At 42.8% G+C, this 20,512-nt stretch overlaps 1 protein-coding gene across 1 annotated transcript in view; it reads left to right on the top strand.

Annotated features, from left to right (window-relative positions):
- The window catches only part of Chd2 (chromodomain helicase DNA binding protein 2), a 115,095-nt gene that overhangs the window by 61,183 nt on the left and 33,400 nt on the right, over nt 1-20,512 (top strand). Inside the window, exons 19-28 of the mRNA NM_001081345.2 lie at nt 11-163; nt 1,834-1,905; nt 5,071-5,220; nt 5,910-6,058; nt 7,456-7,552; nt 8,675-8,767; nt 10,836-11,006; nt 11,933-12,108; nt 16,175-16,216; nt 16,789-16,928. Of these exons, the coding sequence (NP_001074814.2) occupies nt 11-163; nt 1,834-1,905; nt 5,071-5,220; nt 5,910-6,058; nt 7,456-7,552; nt 8,675-8,767; nt 10,836-11,006; nt 11,933-12,108; nt 16,175-16,216; nt 16,789-16,928 (1,243 nt within the window). The remainder of the gene's footprint in view (nt 1-10; nt 164-1,833; nt 1,906-5,070; nt 5,221-5,909; nt 6,059-7,455; nt 7,553-8,674; nt 8,768-10,835; nt 11,007-11,932; nt 12,109-16,174; nt 16,217-16,788; nt 16,929-20,512) is intronic.

Here is a 20,512-nt window from a genome sequence, read left to right as displayed (position 1 = left end):
GAATCTTCAGTCTCTAATTAGGAGCAGTGGGAAGCTGATCCTGTTAGACAAACTGTTGACAAGACTCCGAGAAAGGGGAAACAGAGTCCTTATCTTCTCTCAGATGGTGAGGATGTTGGATATCCTGGCCGAGTACCTGACTATCAAACACTATCCTTTCCAGGTAAGATGGCTCAGTGACTCTCTTCCCCCCAGAGTCTAACATTAAAGCTGCAGGCAGACCTGCTTTTCTTCTTGCCTTTAGATTACTCTGATGATAATGACCATGTGAAGGTCATACGTTTTAAAAAAACACTTTGTTGTTGTTGTTTGTGTTTTGTTTTTTTGAGACAGGATTTCACTGTGCAGCCATGGCTGTCCTGGAATTTACTATGTAGGCCAGGTGGCCTTGAACTCACATACTTGCCTTTGCCTTCCAAGTTCTGGGATTAAAGGCATGTGCCACTCTGCCTGGCAACACTTTATTATTAGAGAGAATAAGTGGATGAGGCCACATGGACAGGCGTGTGTACCATGGTTCCCGAATGGAGATGAGACGATAACTATGAGGACTTGATTTCTCTCTTTCCACTGTGAGATCTGAGCTTTAGCTCAGGTCCAGAGGCTTTTTACCTGCTAACCCTACGATCAGTAGCACTAAGGACAATGTAGAAGGAAAGATTAGCAACAAGAAAACTTGGCATGAGAAAAGTACCTGTGCTACCTGTCTTTATCTATTGTCAAAGTAGGTCGGAGGAAGTGTGAGTCTGAAATAGAGTCTCAGATTCTAAGAAGAAAAGAGGCAGCTTTGTTGTTTTATCTTAACCCTGTAGGGTGTGGCTTTGGTTTGAGGCTGGGAGCCAAGCAGGAGGAGTTCTTGAAACAAGTGGTAGTGACTTCTCAGCAGAGGTGACTTGATGCTTCTGTACAGTGGACTTTTATAGGCGGGATTTCTTCCTTCAGATGCTGTTGTGAGCCTGCCTTTGCAAATGCCTTTGGTTCCAGTCTCTGTGCAGATTTATTATAAGGTCAATAGCTCCCACGTGTGTACCTGTTATGGTTTAAGGGGCTGTGCCTCTCATGGCCTTGCAGGGATATAGGTCTTTGCAGACTCTGCCTGAGTCATCTTGACCTTTTGTAAAATCAAGGTTTCATCTTAAGGATGATTTTTAAGGGATGAAATGTGAAAGTAGTTCTACATGCTGAGACATGCCTTTTAATTACACAGTTCAGTATTTGCTTTGTGTATATATTTGGTAATTGCCCTGTACCTCAAAGTAATAAACTAACTAATAAAATAAATAACTAATAAAAAATTATATGCTTGAGTCAGTGCCTGAGACTTGAGTTGATGATACAGTTTTACTATTTGAATAGTTTATAGTGATTTTAGATGTAAATTTTAGAAAAATCTCCATATATGGTCAATTAATTTTGAACGTTTTCAGTAGTTTCCAAATGTGCTGTAGTTTGGTTTCTATAGCATTTAATGTTAAAAAGCTATGATGCCTAAGATGTATTGTTTTTCAGTAGGAGCCACTTACTAAGTGACTAGAGTTACTGTCTCCTCAGCACACGGGCTGGGTTTTCATCTCTTTCCTTGTGGGTTTTGGTAGACATTGTGATCCTTGGGTCAGCCTTTGAATTAGGAACTTGTGACCTTGCGTCTGTAACTGGAGAGCTGAGGTCGCAGCAGCCATGCTGTTTACACATACCTTCAGAGCCCTTTGCCAGCCATTCCCAGTTATTTTTACTCAGTGAAGTCTGGGAGGTGAAGGTTGCAAGCTTGGTGTTCTATTCTGAGTGTGGCCGATCTTCCTCACTCAAGACTTTTCTTGTGGTTTCCTTTTACAGCGCCTGGATGGTTCTATCAAGGGGGAAATCCGAAAGCAGGCACTGGATCACTTCAATGCAGATGGGTCTGAGGTACATTGTGCATGGCTTTAATATTTGCATAACTTGGACTTTGTATATGGGGGTGTCTTTCCAGTTTAACCAATTGTGTTAAACAATTTTGTAGCAGCCCTGTCCTGTCTTGACAAGAGACCAGGATACTCTCCTATTCTAAAAGATGCCTGGTTTTGTTGTTCCTCACTGGGCAAGCATGCACTGATTTCCGTCAGCTCCTCAGGCTGAACTAGTGATGCTTCCTACTGGCTTACCACATTTATGGGTTGAAAGAACAGGAAGGCAAGGGCATGATGGGCCAGTTCAGTAGAATGAACTTTGATACATACGCTGTCCAAGGTTCGTATCTGTATTTCTCTGGTCCTGATGCTTAAGTAGTCTGTTTGCCGAGTTTGAGTGACATCAACCTCTCAGTGTGATGCAGCCTAATGTTCTTTCTCTGCTACAGCTTTACATTACTTGATGTCCTGCCTGGACTTGGTTTTGCCAAGTGTTTTGTTGTGGTCGCATCCATATTAAAGCTTCTTTAACCAAGTTAGAGACCCTGAGTACATTTATATCTGCATATCAGTTGGTCAGATGACAGAGCTAGAGCATTCATCTGAGTGGCGCCAGCTGCAGTACCCAAGCAGGGTGTGGAGAGTGGCCCACTTTCTAGAGCTTAGTCAGTCTCTGAATTTGTGGGTAGTCTTAGTGAACTACTGTTCTCAATACTTCTTCTGTCACCTAAATCTTATCATCTGAAGGGTGATAATGTATTAGGGACCAAGCCCAAGGAGTTGAGTCAGGATACTATTAGTCCCGTCCCTCTTCCCCTCCTATTTCTTTAACTATGAAATCACAAAGCTCTGCTATGTAATAGCATATGAGGATAGATGTGGTAGTCGCTGCACTCTCACCTCTCTTAGCATAGAATGGGCGTGCAGTAAACCCCGAGACTCCTTTATCACAGTGCTCATCACAGAGAGCCCTGGTGCAGCTTAGTTTCTTTTTAGAGAAAATCTGAAGTGTAATTTTTGATTCTCATTCTCTCTGATAGCCATATATAAAATATGGTTTTTCTGATATATTCTGTATTCTTTTAAAATTAATCTTATACTTTTGGGGACGATGTCACCTGCCCATTTGTCAGATGTTGTAGATGGTGAAGCATACCTAGTGTAGCCTTCACCCCAGTGACTCAGTCTCCACACATTGTGCACTTCATCTGTACAGATGGAAGCATGTCTCATCCACTTGCCTTATTGTAATCATGCGCTATGTGACTTTGTCTGCTTTTGGTAATCAGTATACTTGGACAATTTTTCTCATGTCACTAAAGGCCTTAGGAAATTCTCCCCTGATCCCACACCTCCAAGGAGATCAAACCTAGGTCTTTGTACATGCCAGACTGGGACACTACCATCAAGCTATATCCCTAGCCCAGCACCTTCTGATTTGATTTCCAGTAACTTTTTTCATGCCTCTACTATTCTTTTCTATTTTATGTGGATAACTCCTTGGCCTGCATGTCTGTATGTGACTTCATATGTGCCTGGTGCCTGGCACCCGGCTCTGAAGGAGGCCAGAAGAGGGAGTGGGCTTCCTTAGCAGTGAAGTTACAAATGGTTGTACACTGACATGGAGGTGCACAACTGTTGTACAAGAGCAGCCGCTGCTCTGAGCCCTGGGCCATCATCTGTGCTGCTCCTGCTGTTTCCCTGCTGTTTCTTTATCCATGTTATCACCATCTAAATAGTTATAAAATCACAAGCATTTCAAAAGCACTCCCTAAAATAGCTTACCGTTATTTGGTCCCTGGGCACATGCTCCCATCTTTAGCAGCGCCAAGCTCCACAATCTTCTTAAACATAACTAGCATGCAGTTTATAGTATTGCTCTTGACATTGGAAATTATTTATGAGATCATCAGTGTTGGGTTATATTTATAGTTTTGAGCATCTTACCCTGAACTGTCTGTTGTTTCTGTATATACTATATGTATTTCTAGCTGCTGATTAATTATTATTGTGGTTATTTAGAATTCTTGCAAGACAGCTGTCTCCCTCTTTGTGTTTTCATTGCTTAATGTTGTCAATTATGGCTGTTAGAATGTGAAGAGCTCTCTGTTCCTTCTGTATGTCTGTCTACCTATCTAGTCTATTTCTATCATCTGTTAAATTTTTTGAGTTGCACTCCCCAAGTCAGCAGTTTGTTTATTCATTGACTAATTTATTTTGTTTTGTTTTGTTTTGTTTTTTAGAGATAGAGTCCTTTATAACCCAGGCTGGTGTCAAACTCAGTATATAATTGCAGATGGCCTCTTCTTCCTGAGTGCCAAATTATAGGTGTTGTCTGCCACCACACTTTCCATAGGCCATTTTTTGAATGGTAGATTTTTACTCAAAAGGTATTAACTTTTGTAGGCTGGTGAAATGACCCAGCGCATGCACACACACACACACACACACACACACACACACACCCAAAAAATATACAAAATAAAGAAAAAGAAGTGTTACTTTTTGATACAGATGTTTAGGTGCTCTGAAAATAGTGATATTTTAAGCTTTTTTTTTTTTTTTTTTTTTAAACCTGGGTTTACAGTTTACTTTCCCTCTGCCCACATGTTTTTCTAAGTACTCACCTATTAAGCAGGTATACCACACCTGTCCAGTCTCTGATTGCTATGTACACTGGAAGACATTAGAGCCCAGTCTTTGGCACACAGTGTTTCCTCATACCCAGCGGCAAGGAATTGCTTTTCCCTCGGAATCCTTTGTGATGATGGACGTTCTTGTGCTTCTCAGCAGTCCTGACTCATGCCATGCGAAGTGTGTCTGTGTACACTGACTCCCTTGCATTTGGGTCGCTTGTTACAGCAGTTCCCGAGAAGGCTGTTTGTGTGGTGCTTTGGTTAACTTGTTGCATATACTAGTTTTAGCTGGTGTGTGAATTCCTTGTCCCTGCTGCCTTGCTAGAGTCGACTTTCCTCCTTTGTTCCCTGCACTGACACTTCCTCTTAATCCAATGAAAATGTCTGTGTCTCAAGTCCTTGAGCTCCTTTTAGCCTCCATAAAGTTTGTCCATCATATCTCACTTTTCTTCACACCTGCAGGGGTTTCCAGGTGTGAGGGCTTATTGGAGTGTGAGAGTGTCTCTCAGAAGGCCACTGCATAAAGTAGTATATTGCATTGTGTACAGGACTTCTGTTTCCTGCTCTCCACACGGGCTGGCGGCCTGGGAATCAATTTGGCTTCAGCGGACACAGTCGTCATCTTTGACTCTGACTGGAACCCGCAGAACGACTTGCAGGCACAAGCCCGAGCACATAGAATCGGTCAGAAGAAGCAGGTCAGTGGAGATGGGCTCTAGAGTCTTTGTGGGACAGTGGGTAGAGGTTTCTCCTTCCCCATCACTGTGTGCAAATGCCGGTTTCCCCATTGCTCTGCCTTCTCTTTATTAACTTGTTCAGAAAAGAGATGTCTTTGGACCTCAGATGAGTCCTAGTATGGACTCTTAGCCTACTTCTATGTGACATGTATGTCATGAGTGACTTTCTACACATTTACCAGGAAAGGAGAATGAGGAGAATGAGGAGCAGCCTCAGAGCTTAAGAGCGTGGCTAAGGGGTTCAGTATCAGTCAGGGCACTTAGTCTTATTCTCCATGACAGTGTAGTCTGCAGCATGCTGGAGCAGCACAGGCTTGCGTGCCTGTTGCTTTGTCTATGGGTCTCAAAGACTGCTTTCCTACTGGGTAACTTACAAGTTCCTATGTGACCAGCGAGGCAGCATTTGTAAAATCAAGCCAATCGTTGTTGGGATGGTCTTTGTTAAGAACAAGGCTGTGCTATCTTTTGAAGCTCTTTCCTTTAAGCATTTAGCCTGCTCCAGTAACATACCTTCTGCACCCACCAGCTCACCGACTGAGGCTGGCAGTGTGCAATCCTGTGCTACAGGAGAGCAAAGTGACATTCTCCTGGATTTTGAGAGCATTAACTTGAGCTTTACACAGAAATAATCATAACGTTTCTTCTGACAGGTGAATATTTACCGCCTGGTTACAAAAGGGACTGTGGAAGAGGAGATCATAGAACGGGCCAAAAAGAAGATGGTGTTGGACCATCTGGTGATTCAGCGCATGGATACCACTGGCAGGACGGTTCTTGAAAACAACTCAGGAAGATCCAAGTAAGTGCCAGGGGAAAATGGCGAGACAGAGAGTCAGATAGTTTCCACCAGCATTTGATACAGTTCTGATAGATTTTACCACAGGCAGTATCTATCCGTCAACTTGATGCTGTGCGGGGAGGGTGCTGCCCTCCCCCCATTTATTTTCGTGTGTGTGTGTGTGTGTGCACACATCTGACTTTTACATACATGCCCTGTGGAGGTCAGAGGCAAGAATTGGTATTTTGCTTTTACCATGTGGTTTCTGGGGATCAGATGAGATGAAGTTTGGACAGAGGCTTCTTCCCACTGAACCATCTGGCCGGTCCCTCGTCTTTGTTTTGCAATACTCTTTTGTCTTTACTTCTGGCTCCACATGTGACATGATGCAGCAGCAGAAGTTGGGCCATGCTGTTAATTGCTTCTTAGTGTAGCACAGATCACCTCTGACTGCAACAGAATGCCTTTGGTAGAAATAGCTCCTGTGCTGTTACTGATAGTGAAAATACTTGTGTGAAGGTGGTTGTGCCTTTTCAAACTGTACAAACGGGCAAATAGACATAGAGGAACCGTACTGAGCAGTTTATACTGGGACTAGCTGTGGATTACACTACAGTGTATTTATGATGAAGTCAAACTGTTCTTTGTAAGGAGGCTGTTTTGAGATAATTTTTCTGTTCAAGAAGAGCCTAAATCAGAGAAGTCGATCTGTTTTGGACAAGGGATGAGAAGGATGAAGTTATTGGTGAAGATGAGCTGACTTCCTGGGACAAAGGGCAGGAAAAGCATGTGTTTTTACTCTCTGTGCAGGACAGTAACTGAGTTTCTAGACTTACCACAAACTCTGGGTTATTATTGCAGAATCCGAGGGATCATTGTTCTTGGGGCAGAATTAACTTTTGTTCATTTGTCCCCTTCTGCAAAAGGTTTATACTCGGAAGTCCAGGTCCAGAGTGCATAACTGACATTGTTTAACAACTTTAAAGATGTTTAGTTCCCTCTTACACATATGAGTGTTTGGTTTCCATGTATATATCTTCCACGTGTGTACCTGGTTCCTGCAGATATCACAGGAGGCATTGGAACTTGTCTCTTGAGTTACAGGTGGCTGTGAGTCATTGTGTGCACGCTAGGAACCAACGCAGGTCTTCTGGAAGAGCTGCAAAGACTCTTGCACGCTGAGCCATAGTTTTAGTCCCTCTTAACATTTTTTACATTTTTATTTGTGGGGGAGTTGAGGGGTACACTTCTGCCTCTGTCTGAGTGTGGAGGTAGAAGACGTCTTGTTTTCTCCTTCACCATGTGGGTCTTGGGCATTGAATGAGAGCAGCCTCAGTTTTGGTGGCAAGATGCTTCACCTGCTGAACCCTCCCCTCCGCCCTCTTACTTGGGATCACAGCTGTATTTTACTCCTACAGCTCAAACCCTTTTAATAAAGAAGAGCTGACAGCTATTTTGAAATTTGGAGCAGAGGATCTCTTCAAAGAAATTGAAGGAGAGGAGTCAGAGCCTCAGGTAATCCGTTTGGAGCATAAGAATTTACTTTTGTACCTACTATGGGAATCAGTATGGAGGTTTTTAAAATTAAGAACAGAGCTGGCATATGATCCAGCTGTACCACTCCTAGAACCATACTCAGAGGAACCTCAAGTGAGGTGTCCCCGAGATGTTGCATATCCAAGCTAACTGTAGCACTAATCACAAGTCCAAGCTACATAATCAGCCTGGCTGTCCATTGATAAGTGCATAGGTAACCAAACTACTGTCTCTCTCTTTTTTTATCTTTTGGTTTTTCGAGACAGGGTTTCTCTGTATAGCCCTGGCTGTCCTGGAACTCACTCTGTAGACCAGGCTGGCCTCGAACTCAGAAATCCGCCTGCCTCTGCCTCCCAAGTACTGGGATTAAAGGCGTGTGCCACCATGCTCCGCCTACTGTCTCTTCATATTTGAAAATATGTCATTTGTAGGAAAGTTGGTGGATCTGAAAGTTATCAGATTCAGAAAACCAAATATCACATTTTTTCTCCTCATATGTGGAACTTTATATATTTTATATATTTGTATATAAGCATGCTTATATTAATGTATATGTATGTGTATATACGACATGAAAGTCAAAGTGTATTTTGGAAGAGGAAAGAATAAGTCAGCATCAGCAAAAGCATGTAATTAAGAATAAACATTATCCAAGTATATCATAGACTTAAGAAAATACAGTTGTATAACTCATCACTTTTACAGTAAAGATGACTAGTAGAAAAAATGTTTTAAAGGTTATTTTATGAACATCTAAATTTTTTAGGAAAGATACTTTGTTAGAAATTTTTATAAACAAAGTAATTATTTGAAGGGATATGGCTTTTTAAAAAATTTTATTTCTTGCTAAGCTCAAAGCTTTTACAACACTAAATAGGATCAGATAAAACCTTGAAGGATTCTGTATCTCCCCATATTTTTCTTTCCTAGAATTCCCTGACTATAAATGAATAGCAGTGGGAAGTGTTGGGTTTGAAAGATGTGCCTGAGGCTGTGGAGTAGATAGAGTAGTAGGGAAGAGGCGTGCATGCACCTAAGGCTTGTAGTCCATGCGGAGACTGATGCTTTTCTCCTGTATCTCTGTTACTTTTGTTCCTTCAGGAAATGGATATAGATGAAATTTTGCGTTTAGCTGAAACCAGAGAGAATGAAGTGTCAACTAGTGCGACAGATGAGCTGCTCTCACAGTTTAAGGTATGATGAAGACCATGTGGGAGGAACCAGTCAACACTGACTTACTAACTAGAAGCTCCCTTCGTCTAGTCTCTGTGTTTGTACGAGGCTTGTTATTTCCTCCCTTACCTGAATTAACTCGTGCTAGTGTCGTTCTGAGTTCGGATGTTAGGACTGTAGTCTGCAGTGTTCCATGAGGGTAAGCACTGAAGTGAACCGTCCTTTCTAGAGTCACGGGCAGAGGAAAGGACATTGATGTATTGCCAACAGGATAAGCAAAAGACCAGAAGCATGGAGGCATATGAGCCATTCATGACATCAGATGCCAAGAGAAGTCAAAGGCATTGGAATTGTAGGGGAGAGTTGAGAGACTCCCCTACCTCATGGAGACAGGGTTTTTTCTGTATAGCCCTAGCTGTCCTAGAACTCATTCTCTAGACCAGGCTGGCCTCAAACTCAGAGATCTGCCTCCCAAGTGCTGGAATTAAAGGCATATGCCATCAGTACCTGGTTTACAGTTTTGGTTTTGGAGGGATATTCTCTTAGACCTTTTTTTTCCCCTCCCTATCCTTTATTGTTTACTCTCTTTTCCTTTTCTCTTGTCCTTCCCCTCCTAAAGGGTTGATAAAGGATAGTCATTAGTGTCTTATAAAAACATAAAAAAGGAATAGATCACCGCAGTGCCGAGGAGGGAGAGTTTGAGAATTAAGTCTGTGACTTGAGTTCTGCTGAGAGGCAGGAAGTCTTGGGACAGCTGTGAGTTAGAGTGCCTGTGGGGAGAAGTTGGTTGGGAGTGACATAAATCTAGGTGGTTTCTTTGCTGTGGAGCCACTCACCATGTGACTTTGTCCAGCCAGTACCTACTGTTAGGGAACCTGGGTCACTTGGCAATCCTAGGGTGGGAGATTGGTCTGGAGTCTGGAGGATAGTCAGGGTAGCAAGTGTTTCCAGAGTGCACGGGAGAGTTAAACATGTCAGGGAAAGTTGTTGGGTCTAGGAGACTGCTTACTTAGTGTCGAGGGAGAAGACCTGACTCTTCCAGGCTGTCCTTGTCCTTTACAACACGTGCAGTGACATGTGTGTGTACAAAATAAACAAGCTACTATCAAACCCCAGACTTAAACTTTTGTAAACAGCACAACTAGTTTTTGCAAAAATAATTGACAGTGAGATGGTTTGTTTTTAACGGTCTCAGAAATTATGCTTCTTCTTGAAATTTAAAAAATGTGATTGTAAGATCAAAATATTCTTACTGAAAATTGAAGAGTTAGTTTTAACTACACATCATAAAGTTTTGATTTGATTTTGTGTTACCTCCAAGTGACTTTGAGGAATGTAAACTGTAAAGGTCCATTTGTGCTCCAGCAGACTCTTAGGCCAAGAAGGAAGGAGTATAAAAGAGCGAGAAACTGGAACTGGGACTCTGCGCTGGCAGCACAGTCCGTAGGGAGCTGCCTGGTGTCTGAGTGCAGCCCGAGCCTGGGAGCTCCGTAGGGAGCTGCCTGGTGTCTGAGTGCAGCCCGAGCCTGGAGGCTTGCTGGTTTGCTCTCTTGGGGCACATACCGTTAGACTGCAGTTACCGCCAGCATTTGGTAGTGGACAAATGGTGTGTCTTCTAGACTAAGATGGGCTTTTGAGCACATACATACTTTGACTGGTTACACTTCTGATAAAGGTGAGTAAGGTGACAGGGTGACTGAGAGCTGGCTGCAGCTCATCATAGAGGGATGTGGGATCATCATGGATGATAATTAGGTGCCAAACATGTCCTACAGTCTAAGCCCGTGAAATTACCCAGGCAGTGCGATGCAAGTGAAATACACTTATTTCAGTAAAACTTACCAAACAGTTTTTAACCTTTCTATATCTATTTCCCTAATTTTAATAAAATTTTTGATGAACTGATAGCTTTGTTAAGTTGATTTGGGGGAAATAAAAAGGTGAGAATAGTAAAAAAATTATTTTGATTACATAATATTATGAGTCCTATTACAGCGTTCTAAATTAAAAATGTTCATTTAGCTGATACCTTGCAGATGGTGTTTGGAGGTTGAGAAATGTCAGACGGGGGTTGTCTTTTGTCTTTCAGGTTGCCAACTTTGCAACAATGGAAGATGAAGAGGAGCTAGAAGAGCGTCCTCACAAAGACTGGGATGAAATTATTCCCGAAGAGCAAAGGAAAAAAGTGGAGGAGGAAGAACGGCAGAAGGAGCTGGAAGAAATTTATATGCTGCCTCGGATTCGCAGTTCCACTAAAAAGGTGAGGTGAGAGGGAAGTTCACTTTCTGCCTGTCCTGAGTGACTGCACATATAGATTCGTCAGGGAGAACCCATGCACGGGAGAGGCCCTGAACAGGAGAGGCCCTGACACAGGAGAGGCCCTGACACAGGCCTGCTGGGCAGACACGAAGTAGCACGTGCAGGGCTCATAAGCACACCCTGGGCCCTTTTAGTTGGTCTTTGCTGATTGGTTTTTTTGAGAAATGACTGGAAGGGTTCCGAGTTTACAGAAGTTTTTACTTTGTCTTTGAGGTTAAAATTGTTGACAGTCCTGAAGACAATTAAGTCCATATTGCTGCTGTCCTCATGTTTCAGAGTGCCAAATTCTCTTTGTCCTTAACTGCTCACAGTACTGGGTCTCCGTAGGGAAAGCTAGCAAGCATGACTAGTACAGGGCCTCCACAGGCTGCACAGCTTATTCAGCCGTGCATAAGCACCATGGGATACAGTGTTACTGAAATAAGAACACACGTTTATTATCCAGTTTTCCGAGTTACTAGGCTTGCCTGCTGTCCTGTTAAATGAGCATTACCACAGGGTCAGCTGCTACTGCGTGGCACACAGTCCTGAGTGCATTTTTATTTCCTGCTTGTGAAAACCCTGTCTCAAAGGGAATGTCATATTTTCATCTTATTTTACAAAAGGAGAAAAAAAAGACAAGTCATTGCTTTCCTGTTTTATACTGGGTGTCTTATATATTACAGTATAAAATTAATCGGCTCTTTTAAATTCAGTACACTTAATAATTGCAAGGTCACTAAAAGTATGACAGTTTTCTCCCTGTTCCCTGATACCTGACATTTTAAGGAGACCACCTTGTCAGCTGGGATGGGAAGTCTGAGCACCAACACACAAGCCCCAGACTTGACACTTGCTAAAGTGCAGCTTGGCCTTACTCTTTCTCAGGCTCAGACAAACGACAGTGATTCAGATACTGAGTCTAAGAGGCAGGCCCAGAGGTCTTCTGCTTCTGAGAGTGAGACGGACGACTCTGATGATGACAAGAAGCCGAAGCGAAGAGGGCGCCCCCGAAGTGTGCGCAAAGACCTTGTGGAGGGCTTCACGGATGCCGAGATCAGAAGGTTGGTGAAGTCTACTCCACTAGAGCTTGTGTGGAAAGATGTGTTCTAAGCCTTGGTCCCCCACATGTATGACAGAGTAGGAAGGAAGGCAGAGAAGCCAACACATCTAGGCTTCCCGGAGTTCCTGCAGGGTTTCCAGACTTGGTCTTGCCTACTTTTTGTCAGGTTCTTGCTTGGGTTGGGTAAGGTAGGTCTCATGTAGCCCAGCTGGCCTTGGGCTCCTGTGTGGCCGAGGGACTGTTTGTAGTCCCCACCCTCATGCCTTCCCCTACGAGTGCCTAGCTCACAGGCTCTTTTTCATCTTTTTTCCTTGCTGTTTTCAAGATTAAGTTTACCAAAGGGAGACTGATGTGTACCACGCATACTTGTATTCATAATGTTTATGTAGAAATGGCTCTGCCATGGTGGACACTTGCTGCAGTGGTCCTCATCAGCATCAGTGCTGATGCAGGCCGTGGGAGTTTGGTTACATTCCTGTTCTAGTAGAACACATGAGATGTCATTTGGCAGCTGGCCTTTCTTACCTAAATACATTCTTGGAATGGGAAAGATGGTAGTATTGCTCATCTTTTTATTTTGGTCTGTGTCTTTAAATCTAAGTCATGTAGGCAGCTTGTAGTTAGATTGGTTTTTCTTCTTGGTCTCTTCTGAACCATTCTATGCACAGCAGTGATTACCTGTGACCTGCGCTGTCTTTACTCCTTCATTTCTCCATCAGTGATTCTTGTGGACCGTGGGGTGGCTCAGTATTCCATTCTAACTGCCTTGTTTCCATTGCTAGCTTGTTTTTTCACTTATTTTCTTGGTGGTTTCCATGGAAACTTCAAGGAACATGTGTATGCCTAACAGTTTAATGTCAGTGGTTTATGAAAATTTTGGGTGCAGTTCCTCACCTTCTTCATGTCACACATTCTTCACACAGAGGAAGCCCACTCACATGCTGTTGTAGCTCTTTTCTGTCATTGCACGTGAAGCCTGATGGAGGAGATCCCTTGATACTGCTTTGTAGTTGATGATTTAGTGATCTTACATGTACTTTTCTCTTTGTGTGGAATTAGGCTGCTGTGTAATGCCCTAGATAACCTGCCCAAGGGTTCTCATCTAGAGTTTCCTTTTGGGGGTGTGTCTACTAATGATGGATTCTTTATTTTTCCATTTCTGGCTATCTTATTTTCTTTTCTCTTTCTTTCTTTCTTTCTTTCTTTCTTTCTTTCTTTCTTTCTTTCTTTCTTTCTTTCTTTCTTTCTTTTTTAAGATTTATTTATTTTATGTATAGGGATACACCGTAGCTGTACAGATGGTTGTGAGCCTTCATGTGGTTGTTGGGAACTGAATATTTTTTACGACCTCTGCTCACTCTGATCGATCCCGCTCTCTCAGCCCCACTCACTGTGGACCAAAGATTTATTTATTGTCATACAGAAGTATACTGTAGCTGTCTTCAGATGTACCAGAAGAGGGCATCAGGTCTCATTATGGGTGGTTGTAAGCCACCATGTGTTTGCTGGGAATTGAACTCAGGACCTTCAGAAGAACAGTCAGTGCTCTTACCCACTGAGCCATCTCACCAGCCCTTCTTTTCTGTTTCTGTTTTCAAGTTTATTGATTCTTTTTCTCCTATTTGTCTCCTTGTGAAAGTTTTCTATTTGTTCCTTTCCTTTCACACTCTTGGAATCATCTCCAAGGTTGCATGCATGCTGGACAAGGGCTCCACCATTGAACTGCCATCCAGTTCTCTAGTTTATACTTCTGATGACCGTCTCCTAGGTGACTCTTTCATTCTTTAGCTATAACTTGCTAGCAGATTGTTGTCTCATAAGTTCAGGTGCCAGACTTGTTAAAGTACAGTGTTCTTGATAGCCTGTGTCCTCCTTCTGTATGCGCTGTATTTGTGATCCCACAGGCCTTAATTTTGTTTTTATTTGAAAAATCAGATGTTTTAAGTACTGTACTATGGTAATTCTGGACCTCATCTTTCCCCCCACTAGTCAGTTTGCTGCTATTCGCCGAACTCCCTCAAATGTTTTGTAAAGTTTGTTGTCATGTCCTTTGAAGTCTCTGCTCCATTAGCAGTGTGATTAGCAAATGACAGGCAGAGATCCAACCTAGCAGGTCTTCTAACCTCTTACCAGCATGGTGGAGATCTTGGGTTAGTGCTCTGTGAGGCTGCTCTCAGCTCTTCTCTGACCTTGAAGATCTGCACATGCAGCAGTGAAGTCACGGATTTTTCCTTTGCCCTTGTGCCGACCTGCAAACATGTGGTCTTTTTGATTCCTGAGAGTACATCAGAGGCTTTCAGGATGTTCTGGTGGCATCTTATTCCCAGGTTTTTTGATTTTTTTTTTTTTTTGACCATTGCCTTATTATCTCCAAGTGATGTGCCCCAGGCCACTGGTATATTAAACCTTTGCAACTATTACCAATGACCTTTGTATCTCCACAAAGAGTTCTAATTCACACTCACACACATACACACACACACACACACACACACACACACACACACACACAAACCTGGACATGGCCCAGCAGTTAAGAGCACTGGCTCTTGTGGCAGAAGTCCCACATTTGATTCACAGCATCCACATAACAGCTTACAAGCTTCTGTAACTCTGGTTCCAGGGCATCTGACTTCCTGTTCTGGCCTCCCTAGTCACCAAGTATACACTCAGAACACAGACACATGTGAGGTCAGAACACCTATACACATGATGATGATGACGATGGTGGTGGACACCAAGAGCAATAGTGATTAATGAAAAAATGAAAAAGACAAACCTGACAGTCGTACTTCTAGGGATGCATAGTCGTGCATCCCTTCACCTGAGAGAGTTCCGAGTTGCCTCAGATTCATCTTTGCTGCCAGCTGCCATCCCCAGGGCGCACAGTTGATGATGGTTTCTCCAGGTTATGGTGGCTCTAGAGAGAAGGCATTGATAGTAAAGCAAGTTGCACTAACAGAAAGCTCTTGGCTCTTGCTGAGACTCAGCCATTTTTTTGCACAAATACCTTAGATGGGCTGCAGACCTTTATAATGTCTAGGTCTCCCTTGGAGCTGGTTTTGCCAGGTTCTGTTGGTGGTTTTGTTATTTTTGTGCCGCTGAAGATCATTACCACTGTTTTCAGAGCTGGGTTGAGCCCAAGGCCTTGTGCATGCTAGGCAAGAGCTGTGTCTTAGCTTCCTTATTATAATTGAATCTCAAGGTTTACTATTTCAGGCATAAAATATTTCATTTTATATTAAGGAGAAATGTAGGGTTGAGAAAGAACCCTCAGGTTCACTTTCATATTTAGCCCATTACTAAGGTTTGTATTCAAATTCTTTATTTCATACTGTTATTTAGCTATTGTCATCTTTAATCCTGTTGCTGCGTCTCAGTTCCTTGTTTCTTAGTCTCCTTCCTTCCATGGCTACACAACCATTCTGTCACAGTAACTTGGTATATTACTGTGATAGAGGTGATGTGCTGCAGCATCTAGTGTTGGTGAGATGGTGATGGGATGATGGCAGGGATCAGCGTGACTGAATGCAGAGACTGGAGAAGTCCATTGGAAGCAAGGATGGGCAATGCCAATAGGTTCCTAAATAGCTTTGTGTACATTTTCAATTAGTGTGTGTGTACATATTGTGTGTGTGTGTATATATATATATTCTGCTTAATTTTAAAAAGTATTTGTCAGAGCCATAGAAATCTTAGAACTATATCATCAATCATAAATAATGAAAAATACTCTGACTCAGAGCTCAGCATAGAGTTAGTAGACTGAGATGGTCAAGTAATGATGTTAGAGTTTCATCATAGTTGAGCTGTTGTGTCCTGGCTCCTTGTAGTGGCAGTTTCTAGGTCCTGATCTGTCACTGAGGATAAACTTGGCATCTGCTTTGAATAGAGCTTGAGAATGTGTTAGGTTCACCCACTCAGAAACACTCAATTGTCGCTTACTTGCTGCATGGATTGTGCCAGTCTCATGACAGTTTGTGGCTCATACTTCATGACAGGATATTGTGGGATTTATACAGTTAATACTTGTGTGTTTTAATTAATTTTGTTGATCATATTCTTAGGTTCATCAAGGCTTATAAGAAGTTTGGTCTCCCTCTTGAAAGGTAAGACCAATAATAGATTCTATCCTTGTTTTTACTTATAGAAGATAGAAGGCTTTCTTTCTTTCTTTCTTTCTTTTCTTTTCTTTTTTTTTTTTTTTTTTTTTTTTGCATCTAGATGCAAAATTCTCCCCTTTGAAGAAGTTAGTTTAAAACCCATTGGATGTGGCAAAATGGGTCTGTGGTCCATTAGACAACCTGGCTTTAATATAGTGGATTTATGTGCTTGGTTTGATGCATTGTAGTGGAGTATAGGATAAATGAAAATGAACAGAAAGGCAAACTAGTGTGTGCAGTCTTTAGACACTTCACATGCTAACAGTTGCAGATAGCTCATTCGTAAAGTAAACTCAGGACCTGATTCTTCTGATGTTTATGGCTGATGTTCTGTGGGCTATCCCAAGGCAAGTTTTGGTGATGGAAATGGATGTACTTTAGTTATTAGACAAGGCTCTTGTTGGCCTTGGACTGACCTATACAGCAGGTATCTTTCAAGAGCAAGCACTTGTGAGATCTAGTGATATTCATGCAGTATTCAGAAAAGAGGGCCCAGTGTCTCCATCTTCTTCTTTCAGGCTAGAGTGCATAGCACGTGATGCTGAGCTAGTTGACAAGTCTGTGGCAGACTTGAAACGCCTGGGGGAGCTGATTCATAATAGCTGTGTGTCAGCAATGCAGGAATATGAGGAGCAACTGAAAGAAAGCACCAGTGAAGGTAAGTCAGCAAGTGTAATTCAGGAAGCAAAGCTTGTGTATCTGGTGCACATGCACTAGAATTTCTATTTCAGGGCTTTTAATAACAGTACTGATAGCCAGGTGTGCCTGGTGCTTGCACTTGTCTATTTTGAGTTGCTTTTCTGTGAGCTGTGTTGAGACCCCATCTATCTCCTCTCAGGGGAAGAGAATGTATGATGTGATGAACAAGCCAAGACAATTTTCTGACGCTGCTGTGAAAAGAGTAAACTTGGCTGAACGATGCAAAGTAGAATGGTCATCTCAATATTTTGGCCTTGAAGGATTATTATAGACTAAACATGATGATAGGTATATTTCTATATTATAGCAGTCGTAAGACATTTAGAGAGAGTGAGTGAGAGAGAGAGAGTGTGTGTGTGTGTATACACACATGAATTATAAGTGTTGGACAAGTATAGACAAGTAGTGAAAACACTTTGGTTTATTGAGATTTTCATGGCACTCTAATTTGTTGTAATTGGGTTGTACATATATTTTCTTTCCTCTAAAAAACCAGAAAAGAGTTTTTGCCTGATGCTTTAATTCTTTCACTGTGGTAAAACACCATAACTAAAACCAGTTTATAAAGAATTTATTTTGGCTTATAGTTTTGGAAGGTTCATAGTAGTTAAGTGTGGTGGCAGAATCAGGAAGCTGAGAGCTCTCATTCTCAACACTAAGCCTCAAGCAGAAAGAGCAAACTGGAGGTAGCTCAAGGCCATATAATTTCAAAGTCCACACCACGTGATGTACTTCGACCAACAAGGCAATGCCAACTAAACCTCCCTAAACAGCACCACTAACTGGAGACCAAGAGTTCAGATACCCTATCCTGGAAACACTTCTTATTCCAACCACCATATTGTACTACCAGGGCCCTATAGACTTGTTGCCATATTGCAAAATGCTTTAGTTCCCATAGTCTGTCACAGTCTCAACACTGTTTAAACCCAAAGTCATCTCTTTTAAGACTCAATGCAATTTGTTAACTGTAATCCTGTATAAAATAAAAAAGTAAGCTATGTACTTCTAGTATACAAAGGAACAGTACTGTGTCCTTGTATGACTTCAGGAATTGACCTGACTGGGGGTCTCAAGGTTATGAAGAAAAGCTGGGATCAGGTGAACTAGGCTCTCTGATGGAGAAGCCACAGCAGTGGACTCTCAGAGAGTGTTTATAACATACAGCTGAGCAGGGAGGCAGGGTAATTGCATACAGCTGAGCAAGGAACCAGGGTTATTACATACCAACAAGGAGTCACAGTTTATGGGATACAGGTGGATCAATGAGATGGGGTTAGCTAATCCCTGAAGGGGAGCCATGTTCAGACCATAAGTATCCAGGGGGTGGGGGAGAACTGTGGTGGGCAATTTCGGTACACACTCAGACCCATAGGAAGACTTTGCCATAGCTCTGAACCTCAACTGGGGAAGGTTCATAGCTCCTCTAAGGTTGAGGCTTTGGAGTCTTTGACATGACTGACCATGTCAACAGTACACATTTACTAAGAACTCTTGCGCGCGCTCGACTGGCCAGGAAGAACGACACTGCAACAGGATCCTTCTGCACACGTTTATTGGGAGAGCTTGATTGTAGAGGCGAAAAGACTTCGAGCCCAGAACTGGTGCTGCTTTTATAGGCCTAGGAGGGGCGTGTCTCACACCCGGAATGGTTATGCACTAAGCCTCATTTGCATGTTCCTCATCTGATTGGCTACTCTCTCTCAGTACCTCACAGAACCTCATTATCATACCTCATTTGCATGTCTCACATCTGATTGGTTATACTCTCAGTACCTTACAGAACCTCATTATCATGCCTGGGCCAGGCAGTGTCTTTGCAAAAAACTTTACTGCATATGTACATATTGGTTGTTTGTCCAATCTTATGCGTGGTGGCCAGCAGTAGTCAGTGCCACTCTGCAACGGCACATGTGGCTTCCCACAAAGAACTTCTTTCATGCAGGGTGTCTTGTCTGCTCCCCACAGAACAGAATATACATTACAATTGCAAAAGGTAGGAACGCAGACATAGGAAATCCTGGACCAAAGCAAGATCCACGAGGGTAAACACCAAATCTTGGAGCTTTCTTGTCCCATATCAGTGGATCTACTCCTCCAGCTTTGCTGTCTGTCACAGACATCTATCTTTTCAGCTGGTTCCAGTCTCTGTATGTACTTTCGTAGGCGCTTGTCTCATGCCGTGGCATCTCCTTATCATTTTTGAGTCTGCATTTCAATCCAAGATTCATCTTCACAGCTTCACACGTGGCTTCTCCCAGCCTGGAAGAGATTTCTGTTCCACATGCTTCCTGGCTTCAGTGGCTATCTGAAGTCATGGAGGAGGAATCCATATACCTCCACTCTTGCATCTGTCATGCCTCTAAAGCCATTATCACACGGAAGACACTGCTGTGTTTGCTTAGTTGGGATGGGCTCTCCTGTGCCTGAACCACGATAGTAGGAGCTTTGGTTTGCAGCTGCTTTCTAGGAGCAGAAAACTCCTTAGGCATTTTGCAAATTGGAAGCTTAGCTGAGTAGATCTTACCCTAATTCTCTTAGTGCAGGTCTCTTCCTTAGTGGCCCTCATCTCTAACAACTGCAGCTTTGTTAACACAGCCTTGGCTGGGACACTATGTTTCCTGGGGACCCTTTTCTCTCCAAATAGTTCACTTTGTATTTTTCTGCCCACTTGCTCTTTTTCATCTTAGACTTGAATGAATGTCAATAATAACTATGCCTCAGCCTCAACATTATTCAGGCTTGAAATTTCCTCCACCAAAGAAATTCATTCATCATTTGATGTATAGACCAGATTGGTTTCACACCCAGACAAAGTCTCTGCCTTCCAGTGCTAGGATTAAAGGTGCGTGCCACTCCTCCTGCTCATTACCCCGTTATTTACCCTTAGCTAAGTTCTTAGGACAAAGGCAGAAGATAGCCAGCATCTTACTAAAATATCACAAGAGTGGCCTGTCATCCAGCTTCTACTATTGTCCTTTCTGGAACGTTTTGAATTTGGCCTCCATAGTCTACATTGCTTGCAGCGCTGTCTTCTGGGCTCATACTTGAGTGGCAAATTAATTTCTGCATATGGTGTTCAGCTGTTTGGATGTCTTCCTTATTCCTCTGAAACCCAACATGGTCTGGTTCTTCACCGCAACAGAGCATGCGCTGTCCTCGTGTCCTCCTTAGTCATATGGTGACACACTGACCAAAACCATGTTGGTAGGATCGGGTTTCTTATAGTTTACAGTTCAGAGTTCATTATCAAGGGACTCAGGCAAGCAACTCAAGCAGGAGCAGAGGCAGGAGCCATGGAGGAACAAACAGTCTTTACTCGCTTCCTTCCCGAGCTTCTTCAGCTTGCTTTTCTTATAGAACCTAGGGCCAACCTGCTCAGGGGTGCCACCATCCAAAGTGGGTGGAGGCCTCACACATTAGTCGTTAATCAAGAAAATGCCCAGCTGGGCAGTGGCAGCACACGTATTTAATCTCAGCACTCTGGAGGAAGCAGGTGGATCTCTGTGAGTTTGAGGCCAGCCTGATCTACAGAGTGAGTTC

This window comes from Mus musculus, chromosome 7, assembly GCF_000001635.26.
Source record: "Mus musculus strain C57BL/6J chromosome 7, GRCm38.p6 C57BL/6J".
NCBI classification, from domain to species: Eukaryota; Metazoa; Chordata; class Mammalia; order Rodentia; family Muridae; genus Mus; species Mus musculus.
Note: the sequence above shows the minus strand (reverse complement) of the source record. Positions and strands in the feature narration are given on the sequence as shown.